Source organism: Acanthaster planci, linkage group LG03 (genome assembly GCF_054643075.1).
Source record: "Acanthaster planci isolate LZ-2023a linkage group LG03, COTS_SCS, whole genome shotgun sequence".
Classification (NCBI taxonomy): Eukaryota; Metazoa; Echinodermata; class Asteroidea; order Valvatida; family Acanthasteridae; genus Acanthaster; species Acanthaster planci.
The window spans coordinates 5,949,028-5,966,924 of NC_141779.1; the positions used below are offsets into that span (position 1 = coordinate 5,949,028).

Consider the following 17,897-nt stretch of genomic DNA (forward strand, 5'->3'; position numbering starts at 1 on the left):
TGAACTGGAGAGACAGGTTGTTCAAATGAGAGTAATGAATTATATTCTGTGTATCTTTGGACTCATGAGCAACATATAAATGAGTCCTTTCATCACCTTAAACACGAATGTCAATAAATATTTCTGTTGCAGAATATTTTTGAACAGTGTTCTGATTGGGAAAATATCGCGGTGCCACCTTTTTTTGAACAATGCTGGTAAAAAGAGGGTAACACCTTAGAGAAAAATAAAGAAAGGGAATTCCCGGCCAAAATATTGCCCCGGTTTCAGCATGAGTATAGCTCTACCATTGATTACACACCATTTCATTTTCAATTGCTTTGTTACACCATCATGTACATTGTACATGTACAATGTACTGCACTTGTACAGATACATGTACATGTACTGTGAATACCATACCGCATGCGCAGCACACCCCTTCTGTACAACCTATTTTGTTACTTTGGCTTTCCATACATAGATACATCAGGTGATTTTTTTGCAGCGTTGCCTGTCATGTCATTGAAAGACGTCATTGAATGGGGAAACCCTTTTGAAATCGCATGTCGCATCGTGTAAGTTTGAGTAAAATAATAGGCTGTGGTTTGAACAAACAAACAAAAGGCTGAGAAATCCGTTAATTCATAGGCAAATGAACCTTGTTCGATCCATGTTCGATCATCGAGGGGAGACGGGGGGAGTGTGATAATGTGGAGGTCCAAACCGCATGATTTGCATATAACTGTTTGGACTGATCGATGTAACAAAGGGGGTTGGCGTCTGGTTCAAACCTGGTACAGGTACAAACCATGGAGGAATAAACCAAACGTACCTAGCTCCTTCGTTTATAGTGTATTATATGTTCCCCGTCAGGCAGGGAAATATTCCAATCCAATTCATAAATATCTCAGTGGAGAACCCGTTACTTGGCACGGTCTTAAACGTTTGATGAGGGGTGCAGACCACTAATTCAAGTGAGAATTGCTGGCCAGCTCATTAGCATTAAAAGTCCCCCCCCCACAGTATCTTTTGAAAAAAGGAGATTGTTTGGCCTCCAAAATGGTGAGATTGTGTAAATCCTTGCCAGGATCAACTCCCTCGGTCTTTGAGCATTCATATGAGAGCAGAATGGCTAAAAACTAAGGTTGGAAAATGGTCGTAAGTGCCCCCGAAAGTTCAGGGTTGCCACTTGAAAAATGGCTGCAATCGGACTTCGGAAAAATCACTTTTTGTGGGGGGGGGTGATTTTGTTTGTGGGAATAATTAAAAATGTAATTAGTTAACCCACAAAAAATTGAAAAGAAATTGAAAGATTAGGGACTAGACAATAATTTTATTTGTGTTTCTGAAATCTAGGGGATGTTGGTATGCATGTTATTGGGCCCTGAACATTGCTGATTTTACACTGTTTTCAATGGGGCTTGAGTTAGTGGACTGTACCCACTGATCTCTGTACCCTGAGGCACTGGCTGGCCGAGCGCCACCTCACGGGTAGTACCGTGAAACATGGCGGGCGTTTGAAAATATGAAGTTAGATTATTTAATAAAATCGTTGGTAATAATGTTGAACTTGTTTTGACTTTCATACACAAAATGCCTGGCTGGCCTGGACGAATCTCGCTGGCTCCGGAGAGTGGCCATCATTACGATAACTTTGTCCCTTGCCGAACGTTTAAGACCGGTATTACTTTTATTGCTTCCTTTAATAAAATCTTGGATTCGCCTATTTTGTTTTCGTGGAAGTTTCAATAAAGCGAAGTAAAAAAAATGAAATCAATCAAAAAAATATTTTCTCTTATTAAAGTAAAAAAACAGCGTCCCTGCCTATGTTGCTTGGAGGCCGCCTACATTGACTTTTTATTTTCACCTCTGGGAAAATGTAAAAAAAAGTGGAAAAATGTATAAAAAAAAAACTTCTAACCTTACATAGACTATGTGGGTCACTTCTACAAAGTACGCAGTGTAATGTCCATTCTACAAAAGTCTTTGAACGGCCACTCCAACTTTTAGCTATGACTGTAGGCAGTACTGCTTGAAAAGGCTGTTTGGGGAATTCTTGTGAAACTATGTTACTGAATAAACAAACTTGAGCAAAACATGTTTTTGATTTGTCTTCGAAGAGAGAAACCACTCCTAGTAGGTGAAAAAATAAAATCATGGACATCTTGAAAATACGCCAAGCCTCAACTCATTAAAACCCACCAAATATATATATCTTTTTACTAATTGACTCGAAATTTGACTGTGTTACTTCGCAGACATATTAGCAAACTGAACATACTTGCAGAATGGTCACTACAACTTGGGTTTCATTTGTTTTCTATCACTGTTGAATTAAAAATACACTGCCAATCTTGAATGTATTGTCTATACCTTCTTTCTTCAGAATTTGTCTTGAATTTTGTTCACAGTATTAAGGCAGAATTTTCCTTTTCTACAAGCCCAACACCAGTGTAGATGTAAATTAAATCTTTTTTTTGCCAGGAAAGCCTACAGGCATAAAACAAATGTGACCGGCTCTAGAAAAATGGGTAATAAGTCGCCAGATTCAGGTTATGAGTTTTGGATATGGCTGGATTCTGTACATCAAAAGCTACAATTTGATACATGAATGACCCCTGTAGTGCGCTGCGTTCTGGATATATATAGACATTTGTGTATCCACAATTATTTAGATTCAATAAAAGCACTTTTTGAGAAAAAGCTCTTGAATTGTAGTGCTTGGAAACACAATGCTATGTAGGATTTCCTACTAAATGATCAATTTTTCATCTTTATTCATCAGTATCCATGTTTGTAGCAAATTCTGGAAATATAAATACCATAGAAAGCATTAAAGGAAAAAACACAAAATCACATTTTTTAAGAAAGGTTGCCATCTCCAAATAGAACAGGCCATAACATGTTTTGGCATTGTGCAACTTATTACCCTTTTTTGCAGAGCTGGTCACAAATAAACAATTCGGACCCATCATTTGAAAAGATTGAGCATTCCTGAACTGCCTTTGTTTTCAACTTTTATTTTCCTTTATCACTGATTTGTACAAAAATACACAAACTCCACTCCTCCTAATAATCTTTGTATGCTATCAAGCACACAATTTCAAGGATTTCTTAAAACAATCTACGTAAGAATTCTACATTGTTCAAGTATTCTTGGCAAATTCTAACTCTTGCCATATCTTCTGTTGCTGCTTCAAGTTTTAACTTCTCCCCGATTCCAAACTTCCAAAAAGTTCAACTTTTCTACCAACCACTTGACCAATGCCACTCCTAAAAGACCTTCTCATTCACAAACTTTGCTTCTGGGTCATTCTATAAATTAGGGGTCCCTGTCCCATCTGACATATGATTTTGGAAGTTCAGCACACATTCTCTAATTGCCAAGAGTGATGAATTAATGCAAATTACCTGCCAAACAAATAAAAATAGTTTGAAATCAATTTCAGTGACATTTCCATGTCAAATTACACGGGTCAGGTGTGACAGGGACACAAAAATGTCACACTTTTGGACCCTTACTTTATAGAATGACCCTTCTATCGAGCCTTTCAGAGTTCAATCTTTGTACAACATTCTTAAGATATTTAACCACTATTACTGACCACTCATCCCTGACTCCATCTATCAAACTTATTGTCCTCTGTTGACTAACCTGGGAATTCCCTTTGTCCATACTTCCAACTTATGTCCCAAGTCACCAGGCAGTCCAACAAAATCCATGCCTTAAATATTGAAAATATATTTAAGTGATGATATCTGTAGAGGTCAAATGCACATTTAATCTCCCAAGCATCTGCCAGCTGGTTGAGGTTAATGTTCAAATCGTTCATTGCCTGGAAGGACGTAACCACTTACGACCTGCTGGGAAGCACGATCACTAAAAAAATATTTTTCGCGGCAAAAGGACGTATGTACGCAATTGTTTTATTTTAATGAAAAATAAATATTTCTTTGCAAAATGTTCCCGAGTCGTTTAATAAGTTGTTCAAAGGTTGCCTTTTGAACAGCCTATGTTGATTTGTAGTAAACTTCACCCGTTTTTACTAAAATTGTAATAAAGACAATGCGTTTCTGAGACCCATTTGCCGGCAACATTTTTTCTGCTGTGATCAAGCGTGCTTACGTCCTTTGGACAAAATAAACTTCAAGGGGAACTCAGCACATTTAAATCAGAATGTACTTGGATAGCTACGTTGGTACAGCTTAACTGCATTTCCAGATTGTTAATGTTCCACTCCTACATCTGTCAAATTTTCTTTGACAACAAAAGATTCACAGAATCATTTTTTTCCATTGCTCAACTTCCAAGTCAGCTTTTCAATGTCCAAATCTGGGAATCATCTGCTGCTCTCCTTGTCCTGTTTTAATCTTGCCCTCTTTCCCACCGGAGACCACTGCGTCTTATTCTTCCTCATACTTTTCTTCTCTTGTTGGTCCTTTATCCTTTGCTGTTTCCGTTTCAAGTACGCCTGTGTATTGTCGAAGCTTTTCTTGTACAGATTAGTATACAGGCTTGGTGTGTTGACAGCCCCTGGACAAAGATCAACAGTTAATCGTTTCGATATGTATACATTTTCCATCATATGGGCAAGTTAGCATATCAATCTGGCAAAATGACATCGGGAACAGTTTTGCTAATGAGTACTTGTAACTGGGAGACGGGTCACTATCATTACCTTGGAAAAAGCTCCAATCCATGTTCAGGTCTTTCACTATGCTTGTCAAACTGGAGTTTTCCTCTGATTCATCAACAGCCAGTAGCTATATTAAATAGAAAAATTCAAACATGACCATTATTTAAGGTAGTGTTTTGACGTTCATGTACACTACCATTATGCTCTGCTTGCTAGCATATTAAACCAATATAACTTTTGGCTAATTTTAATGTATGAGGCAGTGTTGCAGTCAAGTCCATCACAAGTCTCTACAAGTCGCACAGAAGCTATTCAGTGTTAAGCTGAGTCACAAGCCGTTGACATGAAGTGGGCCAAAAGAATTCGCCTGTCATTGTTCACCGTAGTACAACACTGGTGTGAAGTATTGAAATCTTTTGAAGAATAGTAAAGCTTGAGCCCAAACATCATTTGAGAATTACTGTTCCAGAAAAATGTAAAATTATTTAAGAATTTCACAACTTCATATCTTGGGACACTTTAATTTGGTTGGTCTAGACTGGTCACATGTCCAGTCTGGGGAAAAAAACCCTGGCTGAAACCATGCTTAAGGAAGGTTTTCTTTTGTTAAAAAAATTTGATTTTTGTGAGTTCCTACCGCATTTGAAGAACCCAAAATAACTATTTCACAACATACATGTGGTCTCCCAACTATGGAACAAGGCAGTATGACTGTTTACAACACACACTGTGTTGCATACAAATGACCTCCTGTGCATTGCCTTGACTGCCTTGTAAGGTACATGTACATGTATGTCTGTGAGGTCTGTGCACTAATATCTTGTGGAAAACAAAAGGTTACGCAACAGTGATTTAATTTATTCCTTACAGAATACATATCAACCTTTGTCTTTCAGACTTAGTTGCATGGTACAAAAATTACTGACTGATCTGATGGGGGATGTGTTTGTGCTTTGTTCTGGGAAAAATGCATATTCCTCAAAACAGCAAAATGAACAATGCTATGTTACTTACTGAGAAACCTTCATGTGACTCAACGACTGAATAAACCTCCACTGGTTGTGACTCAAGTTGCCTGAGTATCCAGAGACGGTCCTGACCATCAAAGCATGCTGACCAACAAACAGCCTGAACATCAAGCAACGGCAGTCTTTCCACTAGTAAGCTGTCTCCTTCAGATGATGTCACACGGAACAGCCAAATACAATGTGACCTGATAAAAAGGATAATACAACTACAAACATTTTGGTACTTCAACAAAATGAGGTCATTTGGAACAAACAAGTGATGCCATGCCACCTCATGGCATGTGGGCCAGGCTGATGCGGCCAATCTTGTGCATGTAAACTGATAATCCCAAATGACTAATGATACATTTCATTTTTTTTTCATGCGCTATCAGAAGACCAAACTGCATTTCTGACCAGCTCCCTCAAAATGACAACAATTGTGTGTAGCAAGTCTTTATTTCTTAACATTTTGCTCCATAATGAATGAACCAAGAACTGCATCTGGGCCAGCAATAGTAATCAGGCGATTTCAAAAGCCAGATTACTAGTGCAGTTAGTCACATGGCCACCACAAAGAGCTAGGGATTGGACTGTCAATGGACAGACTACAATTGGGTGGACTATAGCGATTAGGCATCTTGTCCATATACTGTGGTAGCATATGGCATGCACAATGTATCCCAGTGTGAAAGGATGTGAGGTACTGGGGAGGAATGATTCATGAAAATGTTTGGCGATCTGTTTACACTTGTTTATGAGCCTGTTTGTTTCACACAGATCTGGATCTCAATTAGTGATCCCATTGCTGGTTTGCTCCATCTACATGTATAAGGCTAGTTTTGGTGTCCGTTACCCAACGACGGATCACTGATCATGCTCCAGATCTGTGTCAAACAAACATGGCCTATGACTCTTCAGGATGGGGTTGCTTTCATACAGGGGTGCAAATATGCAAGAATGTCCTTTCATAAGGGGGGTATGACCTATTCCTCCATACGCCCCCCCCCGATGAACGGACACTCTTGCATATTTGCACCCCTGCTTTCACACTGGTCACACGAAACAAAGGTACCGTGCAGGCATTTCGAGCTATGGAGGTACTCATGTAGATATCCTATTTTCATGATGGGAATAAATTGTAGCTTTCAGGTAAATGGAGTTTTGACTTATCCAGTTTTGAGTGTAGACTTATCCAAGGAGACACCATAACTGCAGTGGCACTGCACATTATTCAGCTTGACGCGTGTGTACATTTCGCAAATCACTTCACCCTATTGGTCAAGGAGGCATGTAATGTGTGCGCTGCCACCTGTCCATGGGCGTTGTGCCACCGCGGTAACGGCCTCCAATCCTTATTGTCGAATTACACTACAGAAGAGTTTACTGCACATGGCAAATACATGTAATTAATATATTACATGTACTCGATACTGGATTTCCCATATATCAATTATTGCAAAAATCTCATATCAATGGACCCTGATTTAGATGAAATTAGTTGAGCATACTCTTCCACCACATGCATCCCAACCAGTGCTAACACCAAGGTGCATTCTAATCACACCTGTGGATAGGTACCGGTGCTCTTCCACCACATGCATCCCAACCAGTGCTAACACCAAGGTGCATTCTAATCACACCTGTGGATAGGGACCGGTGCTCTTCCACCACATGCATCCCAACCAGTGCTAACACCAAGGTGCATTCTAATCACACCTGTGGATAGGTACCGGTGCTCTTCCACCACATGCATCCCAACCAGTGCTAACACCAAGGTGCATTCTAATCACACCTGTGGATAGGGACCGGTGCTCTTCCACCACATGCATCCCAACCAGTGCTAACACCAAGGTGCATTCTAATCACACCGGTGGATAGGTACCGGTGCTCTTCCACCACATGCATCCCAACCAGTGCTTACACCAAGGTGCATTCTAATCACACCGGCGGATAGGTACCGGTGCTCTTCCACCACATGCATCCCAACCAGTGCTAACACCAAGGTGCATTCTAATCACACCTGTGGATAGGTACCGGTGTGGATTCAACTATTATGCAGCTTAACCACTTGCAGGTGGTATATTTTGGCTGAAACTTTCAACTTTCAAAAGAGGCAAGACACAGCAGCCAACATTTCAGATACAGCCAAATACCACAAATGTTGACACGTCAGAGTCACTTTAACAATATTCCCACACCATTTCTTCTTCCAGCCTCATACTTTGCAACACTCTGGGACACCGCCATGCAGTGATACTTACTAAAAACATGCCGGGTACAGCAGTTAAGTTCAACACATGGTCTGCCTCCAAAGGCTTCTTGGACTTTGGTTATGTATACAAAGCAAAATGTGAGATTATTGAGTTTACATGTCCGTTGGCTGTAACTCAGTACACACATGGTATATTAACCCTTCAGACACCCATGTCTAAGTAGACTGCCAGATTGTGTTGACACGTCCTCGACCTCCAGCATGAACTAGTTTGACAAAGATTCATTGGTAACTCTCACCCTAGGATTGTGACAGCAACCAGCCTGTGTCTCCGGCAGCAAGTGATCCCTGTGACAATCAGCTGCTGTTCTTCACTGCTTGTCTCATTCACAGGTTGCAGGTGTACACATGATAGCTGCTTCCCTTGTCTGTAGTCCCAGAACCGGAGAGTTGCATCCTGGGCTTGTGCAAAAGACCAATCACATTTAACGACTTATTCATGTACCAATCATGAGTTCAAAGAAGGGGTATCTGCAGTTTAAGTCAAGGACACTTCTGAAAGCAGCAACCATGCTAGTCCATGTACATTTCATTCACTTGTTTTTCAATTTAAAAAATGAAGTATGAAACTCATCATTAATTAATTTTTTGTTATTTTGAAACAAAAACAAGAAACAAACAATATGTTACTCTTTTAAATTTCTTGACAATGTGTAGTGAATGGATTTCATTGCTTTTAATTTCAAATTGGAACAACAAAAAATACCTTGACTTGCTTTTCCAATTTTCATTTTCCAAGTTGAAAAAAATAGTGAAAGGTACAGAGCCTCCCCCCTATTTCCTTTCTTGGGGGTTCAACTTTGTGGTGCTGAAACACCCCATGAGCCATCTGTGAGGGGCTCCAACTAATTAGACACAGTACGAAAAGATGACCATATAAAACTGCTTGGACTTTAAAATAAATTGATAAAGCAGAAATTACGGCTCACCCCACCACCTGTGACAAGGGTATTCTCCAAGCCTGGCAAGATGGCTATTTTACTGACAAATCTGTAAGGAAATACACCGTAAATTGTCAGTTTCAAAAAGATTTACATTTATTACTATAAATGTACAAAAAAGTGACACACTAGGTCAATTGTATGTCACATTTTTGACCATACTCTTCATGTACATCGCTAAGGACTCCATCAAAAACAAGTACAAGCAGGCAGCACTTTGTGACTATTCAATTAAATGCCAAACTGCAAGTACACTCACTAGTTTATGTGAGTGTAGTAATATCCTTGGTCAAGGTGTTTGTCATTTGTCGCAGCGCAGCACAGTGCACACCATCCAGGTTCAGCTGATTTACAGATTTCTTAGGCCGCATGAGGTCGCTCTTCGCCTTGATTTTGCAGTGTATGCAGGTATGTACGTATGCAGGAACATGTACGTACTAGGTCAGTGAGTGGCTGGTGTGTGCTGCGCTGCAACGAATGATGAACGCCTTGACCAAGGCTAGTGTAGTAAGGACTATGCATGGCTTAAGTTTTAGGCTGTGACATTTTCCCACAGTGGCAATGCCATTTACCGGTAGGTGTCTGTCATAACTCTTTTACACTGTTGAGTACTTGCACGTACACTTCAAATGCCCAGAACACTTCCAAAATGAGGAAACTTTCAAGACTTCTCAACAAAAGATTCGGGAGGCTGAATTGTGACTTTTTTTTGTTCAAAATGATACAGTAAGATTTGTAGCATTTTGCTACATCAAAAGGCATTTCATTCTAACAATTTCTAACTTCTACTCTAACTACAATGACCTGGAGTCAAACCTGGATATGTCACTTCTGCCATTATGCTCTCATTTATGTTCATTCACCATTTTTGTGCACATTCTGTTCAAAATCTGCTATAACCACTTCCAGCCACTCACTAGTGAGCTCCCATTTCATTGCATGTCTACTAGTGTACATGCAATATGTATCCCTTGCTCACATGTGCAAGTTGCAATAATTGCAAATCACCTGATGTAACAGCACATTCCCCTAACATCATAATACTGAGAAGGGGAACACAATGCATTCTGGGTAGCCTACTGCCCTATGATCTAAATATGTACATAATACGTGCAGCAATTTCATGATGTCTTACATATAGGTTAGTAGGTTCAAACAAGGCACTGTGCAGCTATTTTCCACTCTAACATGCTGGACGGATGTATCAAGTACAAACCCTACCCGACAAATTGACTCACTCTGTGTGGCCAAGGCAAAAGGCATGGATGTTGTAGGCATTTGGCAAACAACTGACACGAATCTTCTCATCCCTATCAGAAGTGAAGATGTACCTGTCATCTGGTGACACCACCTAAAAGAAGAATTAAACACTTCTAATGCTGACAACCAATAAACGGATAGATTGGACCTATTTATTTTTGAAAAGTTAACTCACTCACTTATTTCTCTTCTCCCAACAGTAGTTCAGCACCAATGACGGGATGAAAAAGAGTGACAGTGAAGAAGATAATGAAGAAAGCTTCAACTTTACAAGTTGAAGGACAACCCTACATAAACGTTTCAGAGAAACCAACGCAATCAGGTAGGGACTGAAAACCCAATCCACACGCTGATCTACCAGTAGGCGGTATTTGGATCCATGGCCGCAGAAGTGGAAAGTGCAGAAAGAACAACTAGATCAGCTTAACTCCCCTGTACCAACCTGACTCCCTTGGCTAGTTTAAGTAAGTAGGTTTTGGGTGACGTTTTTATTGCAAACTCATTTCACATTCACTATAATTGATTGCTTTCAGTTCAACATGATTAAATGAGTCTTCCCCACACTCGATGCTTATAATTAGATTTGCTTTGTAACTCCTTGAAAAAATGAACAACCCTTACGTCTCCTATGGAGGAAAAACATTTTCTTAAATATATCCAGAGCTGGAAACAAAAATAGAAGAAAATTGCAAATTCACAGGAAGCTAGAGAGTAACAAATGTAAGTATGGTTCACTGTGTGGTTAAACTTATTGACCAAAAAATAAAACAGTACAGAATTGGAATGAAAGATTGTTTCTTTTTTTGTTTAAGTTTTACCATGTCCAACAGCATTGACAAATGACCTAAAATGAGACTTCCGTCGCTTTGAGGTTCCGTCACTGAGAAACTGTGGACATCTCCAAATTTATCTGCAACATACAATATGTTCTCTGCATTGTTGAAGGCTACAGCCATGCATCGCTTTAGTGTCACCCTGAAATTAAGAAAACCAAACAATGACAAATTCAAAGTACTTTCATAGGCCCACAAGTATTAAAGGGTTACTCAATCAATTGATGTATTCATTTTTCTACTCGATAACTCAAAAACTGCTTTGTGAAAAATCAATACATCTCTTCAGATGGTGAACGAGAATTGCCAAAAGATTCTTAAAACCAAAAATCTGGAACATTCTTAATGAAAAAAATGGGAAAAATAAAAAGACAGATTGTAATCGAAAGGAATAAGTGGATGACATGAACTGTTCAGATGTTTTAGCAAAAAATACTTTTGATTAAACCTTGCATGAAAATTTGAGGACAAAAAGGGCCATCAACAATTGATTGATTGAAAAAATAAATGAAAACTTGCAGACCTACTTCAAATTTTATGTTCTACTCTCTGACAAGTCTGAGAAGGAGAAATAAGAAATCAATAGGATTCACATGTGTTTGGTAAAAAGAAGAAAAAAATGTTTGGAAGCTACGCTAACGATGCTGCTAGAACTGTTAGGTTCAGCAATCATGTATCTGGACAAATAACCTGGCATCACAGATAACCCTAACCCCTTACCCTACCCTAAGGTGTATGTGAAATCATACTGAAATCAAAGGATTTGGGACTGTTAGGATTAATGTACAAAAAGGACAAATAATGCATTGACTGCATGTGCTACTTCATCTATGTAACTACAGGTGATATCAATAAAAGGCACTGCAGGGCAAGGCCAAGAGAGAAAATATCTTCAACCACTTGCAAAGGATATTTCTTGACTGAAATTTTCAACTTTTGAAAAAGACAACATAAGGAGGCCAACTTTTGATAATGTAACCACTCACCACATGTCCTATTGCAACAACCTATTTTTCAGTACTCCTACCCACAGAGCAATATTTGCTGCCACAGTGGGCTGTGCACAGCTGCCAAGTTCAAGTTCAACACACTGCCTTTCTCCACAGGCTTTTCAGACTTGTAAGCATGTGTACAAAACAAACAGGGGAATAGCAGGCTTAGATGTTAACCAAAGATGAGTGGGCTTGACATAGTAATCCATCAGTGGATGGATTAGACCATGTCAAAAGCACCCTCCATACAAAGTGGTTAAACAGAGAATTCAATTCAAACAGTAATTTAAAAAAAAGCAACTGATACACAATATTAAATGTGTAAAAGCAGTTTCTGTTTGCTTGAATCTCTGGCAAATGGGGTTTTTGTTTCATATTTTGTCAATTTTCCTTTGCTGTCTCCATCTCGAAACATACTTGTTGCGTCCAGAAAATACCTGTTGCTGAGCAGATGCCAATCTTGGGTGTCATACAAGGAGAGTATCTTGTGATCATCACACAGTGCCAAGTATCGTCCACTTGGTGAGAAGCAAAAGGCTAGAATTGTGCCTGTTGCAGAATGGCTGGGATCACTTGAGGGCCAAAAGTGAAAGAAATAGTTTGGATTCATAAAGTTTTACATACTTAACAAACAGACGGGTAAAGCACAATACGTGTATATAATCAAGCCAAATTTGTCATTTTTATAATTCGAGATATACTGTATCTACATTAAAAATTCCAGGCACTACATTCTTCTGTGATCTTAGTTTCAGATCTGTTGCGGTTCATTTCAGTGCCCAAACTTACCACACTGTAGCAAGTACATGCACTGTACCTGTAGGTATAACTTTGCCTTTGGAAACCTCAATTCAAAACAGTCAAACAAGTCATAGCCTAACTGTAGCTACATGCCACACACAAACTTTTGAGGGTTTTCACAACAATGAAGATGATATTATTGTGCTCTTTCAATGTCTACAAACCTATAAAACCCCAGAGCTGAAAAAAGTGTTGTTTTGCTTAATCACAACACACACACACTGACTTTTCTAATACAGTGCTTGCCTTGGGAAGAAATTTCTATAAGAACAATTACCCCGAGAATATGGCCAACGATCTAATATCTACAATTTTAAGAAAAATCTTCCAAAAAATGAGAATTGTGGTGCAGCCAACACAGAGGTTTCTGTAAGGGTAACTCAGACCTCAGAATATTCCTGTGACTCTAAGAGCACTCCTTGGAAAAAAACTCATATCTTCAGCCAGAATAGGTTGCTCCCCAGTTAAAAGTGTGCATGTGTGGTCAAGTCTTGCAACACCTGTTCCCAGTTTTCACAAAGCAGTAAAACACAAGATTTCCTTCCAACATGAAATCCGTCCTTCAAAGACATCACAGCAAAGAGGCACTGGGCAGAAATTTTTCGAAACTCCACATACATGTATGCACAACTGTTGGCAGGTGTATCCTGTATTGTTTGAAGTAGGTGACCGATTGTTTTTTTTCTTTCACTGCCACTGAACAAAATATCACATCAAATTCAATGGGAATGGTCCACTGTCCACTGAGAGGTTTAAACCCAGTAAGGGTGAACATTATTTTAAACAGAGCCACATTAGGCGACATCAAAAGTCCTGAGAGACACACAGAGCCATCTGACCACTTGAAATATCAAAGTCTGCATGTAGGCAGTGCTGCATGTATGGAATTGACCCTTGGAGTTTCAATGACAACATGTGTTTGTTATGAAATGCTGTAACTTTTAAAAGAGTTCTAACACATACATGTACATGTGCTTGCTTACCCTTCTTGGCTTGTGATTTCTTCAGTTGGTTCTTCTACTGGTTCGGACTGTTGTCTTGACAAACCTGTCTCCTGGGTCATCGGTGATAGGGAAAGTTGCCCAGGTCTTCTGTGGGTTTCTCTGTACACAACATGTCCACTTGATTCGGCACTAATAAGGAAATCAAGAAAAAGGCAAAAACCAGAATGCACTTTGACTTTTTGAGGAGGTTGGGGCTTTGTGGTTGCTACTGAAGTCAGGGAATTTTTCAAATAATAAAACCCAGGTTGTAACATTCTTTCCAAAACACATTTTCAGTTTTTAACTTGTGTTTTTATTAAACTAGCCATGTATTGCATTCTTGTACATGCTTTTTTGTAAGGCCATGAGAATGGGAAGTCATAGATTTCTATGTGGAAAAATTTGAACACACATGAGGCAATTTTCATTTGTCATTATTCACTATTTTTTAATAACACTTCTTCCATTATTCTTCACCGTGTTCCTCCATGGTTTCACAAGCAACAATGTCTGTAAAAGTTGAAGGGAAAGAAATAAAAGGTCAAAACAGATATTCTTCAGGTCAAACCTCCATCTTGGCATGGAGGTGACAAATCATCTTGACTTCGACCGCGTGCTTATCACTTCCTGTTAGCGAAGCATTATTTGAATTTTTTGTTCGCCAATGGCAAAGCTTTGGAATGGGCAAAGTGTCGGCTATATGATAAAAACATGGCCTTGGTACAATCGCAGTGTGGTAAGTTTGTCTTCTCACTAATCACGTGTCTTTGGCAATATATTTCAAATCATCGTTTATCTTGACATCAACATCAACACCTCAAAAATGTTTCATTGACAAAAGAGGCATAGAAGTGTAATACTTGGGCTGAAAGAGACTTTCCAGTAGTTGGAGGTCACAAATCAATTTTCAAAATGAAGTTTTTTCACATGAAAAAAATGATCTCTAGCAGTGTAGCTGTTTGCCGCCATCTTGCCTTCTCATAGATCTTGGACCATACCATTTAGGTGTGGTTATGCAGGTAATACCACAAACAACAGAGGGTACCAACCGCTAGCGGCAGATTGTTGGTGCACTGCTTGGATCATGTTGTGAGTAGTATTTTGTAAATTTCAATTTTTTTTTTAATTTTAATAGGTTGATCCTTCAGTAGGCCTATTGGAGTAGGAATTATGGTAATTTTAAAACTGACTGGGATTACATGGCTTGATGCACTTCCCTCCCCTAAGCAAAGTTTACAGGTAATACAGGCATCACAGTAAGTTTAAAGAAATACAGCGATGTGGCTTTGGGGAATTTGGGAAAGGACATACATGTAGGAGGGGATTCTCCATCCGAAGATGTAATCCATGCAACGACTGCCTTTTGTTGGTTTATCATATAGACTACCGAAGTCAGTGAAGTGTGACGTCACTCACTGTGAACCACAAAGTGTAGTGCAAACAAATGGAGTACAAATGGAATGGTTTACATGCTAGTTCTCTTGCTAACGCCTTTTACACACATAACTGTGCATGTGACGTATTCACTTCTTTACTCTACAGAGTACTGAAGTGACTACGTCACGCACATAATTGTGCGTGTAAAGGGCATTAGTGAGTCAGTGCGCGAACCAACACGCGCGTGTATTCTATTTGTTTGCACTACACTTTCTGTTCAAAGTTAGCCCCACTAGTGTGGCACGGACTCTCGCTACCACTCCATCCTTAGCCACACATCCGTACACGCAATTTGTGTGTTGGCATAGTGAAAAAGTTCGGCGTACCCTCTTATAATCGTAGGCGCAATTTTTTTTTGCACACAGAGATGATCCTTAGCCTCTCTGCTTTCTTAGCGCCATTTATTGAATGATTTCACTCATGTTGTTCTGATATTTTCCAGTCTTTTTGCCTTCACCCATTCAATCTCAGGAAGCGACTTAATACTAGCCCGTGAAACCTGGTGCGCTACTTTTTTTCAGTAGCTGGGGTGACCAATGATTCATGAAGAGGGCACAATGCAATACACCATTTGAGACATTTCAAAAACGGAATCCATTACGTCGCTTCGATAGCTTAGTTAGTAGTGATTTGAACTACAGATCCATAGTCCCTGGTTCGAATCCGACCCATTTGCGCTATTTATTTTCCAATTTTATCATTGTGTTTGGGATTTCCTTTTTCAATTGATGCAGAAACAGAGTCCAAGCATGAACCCTCTAAGAGTCTTGAGAAAAATAGCAGACCAGGTTTCACGGGTTAGTATCTAGTCACTTCCTCAATCTCATGGGCTCGCTCTCACAGTCGCCATCTTTAAAATAAGGTCGTTGAACACTACGTCACTTGACAGCTGTTCCAGCTGTTCCATGTCAAGACATATCTAAACTGCTGCCCAAGTTTAGTACATGTAGTATCTTATAGCTCAGTCTGTGTATTAGATATGTCTTGACATGGAACAGCCGTCGAGACGATGAGGGGTCCAGTGACTTAATATTCAACGACCTTATTTTAAAGATGGCGACTGTGAGAGCAAGCCATACGGATGTGTGGTTAAGGATGGAGCAGTAGCGAGAGTCCGTGCCACACTAGTGGGGCTAGTTCACAGTGACGTCACACTTCCAGACTTCCGTACTGGCATAATGGTATGGTCTCAGCTGTCCCAGAGGCAACATGGCTGCAGATTTCTGAGCTGGTTTGACCAAGCAAGCAAGCAAGGAGACAATTTTGGCAAAATTGAAACAGCAATTTTCCAAAGTCTAACCTGTTGAGGTTTAGCCAAATTATCCTTTCGGCAAACACTTTATCATGTTTATGGTCGAGTACTGCTTCTTTTGTTTTTTTAAACATGTTTTGGAGGTATTGACGCTGTGTTGATGGTGTGTTGACGGTCCGTTGCAGGTTGGCAGTGTGTTGAGTGTTAATTAGTATGATCGCCTAGGCCGCCCTAAGTACACTGAAGTAACATGCTGCCTAAGACTATGTAGCTTAGGCCCCGAGGCCTAATGTCCGAGCATGCCGAGTGGACGTGGGGCCTACGCGTACACGGTAGGCATGTACATACATGTACATGTAGGTGCAAATCACCTTTTTACCTTTGGCAAAGAATCTGAAACGATGGTCCACATACGCAGAGTAAGGTACCTTTACTCCATAAAAGACTAGCCATCTTGAAGAAATGCTGTATTTCTGTAACAGCGCTAACGAATGTAATCTTTTTCGTCTGAGGAGTCGAACATGCCGAATCTTTGCCGATGCATGTACAACGTACATACAGCGCCACCAAGTGACGATTTATGGCCAATGCTTGAAAGGGCTGGCCGGCTAGCTAGGCCGGCTCTAGCTAGCTAGCTCTATCTACGTACCAAAGATTGTATAGCGCCGCGCGGCGCTATACAATCTTTGCTACGTACCCAAGGCTGACGCCAGCGGTGTGTCGAGTCTCCGTTTTTCATGAAATTTGGAAAAGGCATAAAACTAAAGCCTACAAGCCAGTTTTGAAAACTTGATTTTCTTTTCTAAAGCGCTGTGAGTTTCGAGTCGGAGCTAGCAACGTTTGTCCCCCCTCTATGGATGGAGGAAGCACTAAACTGAATGGAATTTCCAACTGAACTTGTACTTGTGTACATGTACATGAAATGTGTTTTCTATAATTTAAGCATAGACCCTACATTACATATTGTGGATTTAGCATTTAGAATATATTGCCTGATCATGTCTAAGTGTTAAACAAGGCATCTGTAGGATCCTTAATACTCAGAGTGTAGAATGTTATGTATTGACAGACTTGAGGGGGTGCCCTCAATTTCTGCAGAAAAAGAGAAAATGTGTGTTTTTGCCCTTTTTTGAAGGGGGGATGAGACAATTAGGATCATTTTACTTCCATTCCACCCCAAAGCATGTATTAATAAATGCAGCTTGAATCCATCAGAAAGGATCAACCCATCAAAAGATCACGATCTAGTCAATTCACTGGCCCTCCGCGAAAAAAAAACTTGGCACCCTCCCCCAAACTATTTGGTTTTTCACATACATGCTTGATGTCATATGACATTTTACTTCACCAAGTCTAGTATAAGGAACTTGGGATGATGACCTGTTAAGATCAATGATCCTGCCAAGTCAACTTTAAAAAGGCAAGATACAGACCTACGGCTTAAATGGAAGTACATGTACCAATCCAACTTGTTGAGATCCTCAGAGTGGAATATTG

The 17,897-nt window shown here is 39.9% G+C and overlaps 1 protein-coding gene across 2 annotated transcripts; it reads right to left on the reverse strand.

Moving 5' to 3' along the window:
* Window positions 1–2,982: 2,982 nt before the first annotated feature.
* Window positions 2,983–16,965, reverse strand: LOC110986477 (tRNA (guanine-N(7)-)-methyltransferase non-catalytic subunit wdr4-like). 2 transcript variants are annotated; one of them, XM_022248364.2, is made up of 10 exons: window positions 16,780–16,965; window positions 13,712–13,861; window positions 12,365–12,499; window positions 10,921–11,077; window positions 10,081–10,193; window positions 8,831–8,891; window positions 8,141–8,298; window positions 5,634–5,832; window positions 4,662–4,746; window positions 2,983–4,516 (listed from the first exon to the last, which is right to left on the reverse strand). In XM_022248364.2, the coding sequence occupies exons 1-10, from the start codon at window positions 16,851–16,853 to the stop codon at window positions 4,323–4,325; spliced, it is 1,326 nt and encodes a 441-aa protein (XP_022104056.2). In that variant the 5' UTR covers window positions 16,854–16,965; the 3' UTR covers window positions 2,983–4,322. The 2 variants fall into 2 exon arrangements, with proteins under 2 accessions (XP_022104056.2, XP_086990952.1); XM_087134826.1 differs by lacking the exon at window positions 16,780–16,965 and adding an exon at window positions 16,449–16,755.
* Between the last annotated feature and the right edge of the window lie 932 nt (window positions 16,966–17,897).

Bases quoted from the DNA above. Each gene is read 5' to 3' on its own strand.
- LOC110986477 (XM_087134826.1), bottom strand. From the start codon at position 16,534: ATGTTTAAAAAAACAAAAGAAGCAGTACTCGACCATAAACATGATAAA. The intron at 13,862-16,448 runs GTTAGACTTTGG...TTTCCTTATTAG, and splicing joins ATTTGGCTAAACCTCAACAG to TGCCGAATCAAGTGGACATG. The intron at 10,194-10,920 runs GTAAAACTTAAA...TTCTTCTTTTAG, and splicing joins TGTCAATGCTGTTGGACATG to GTGGTGTCACCAGATGACAG.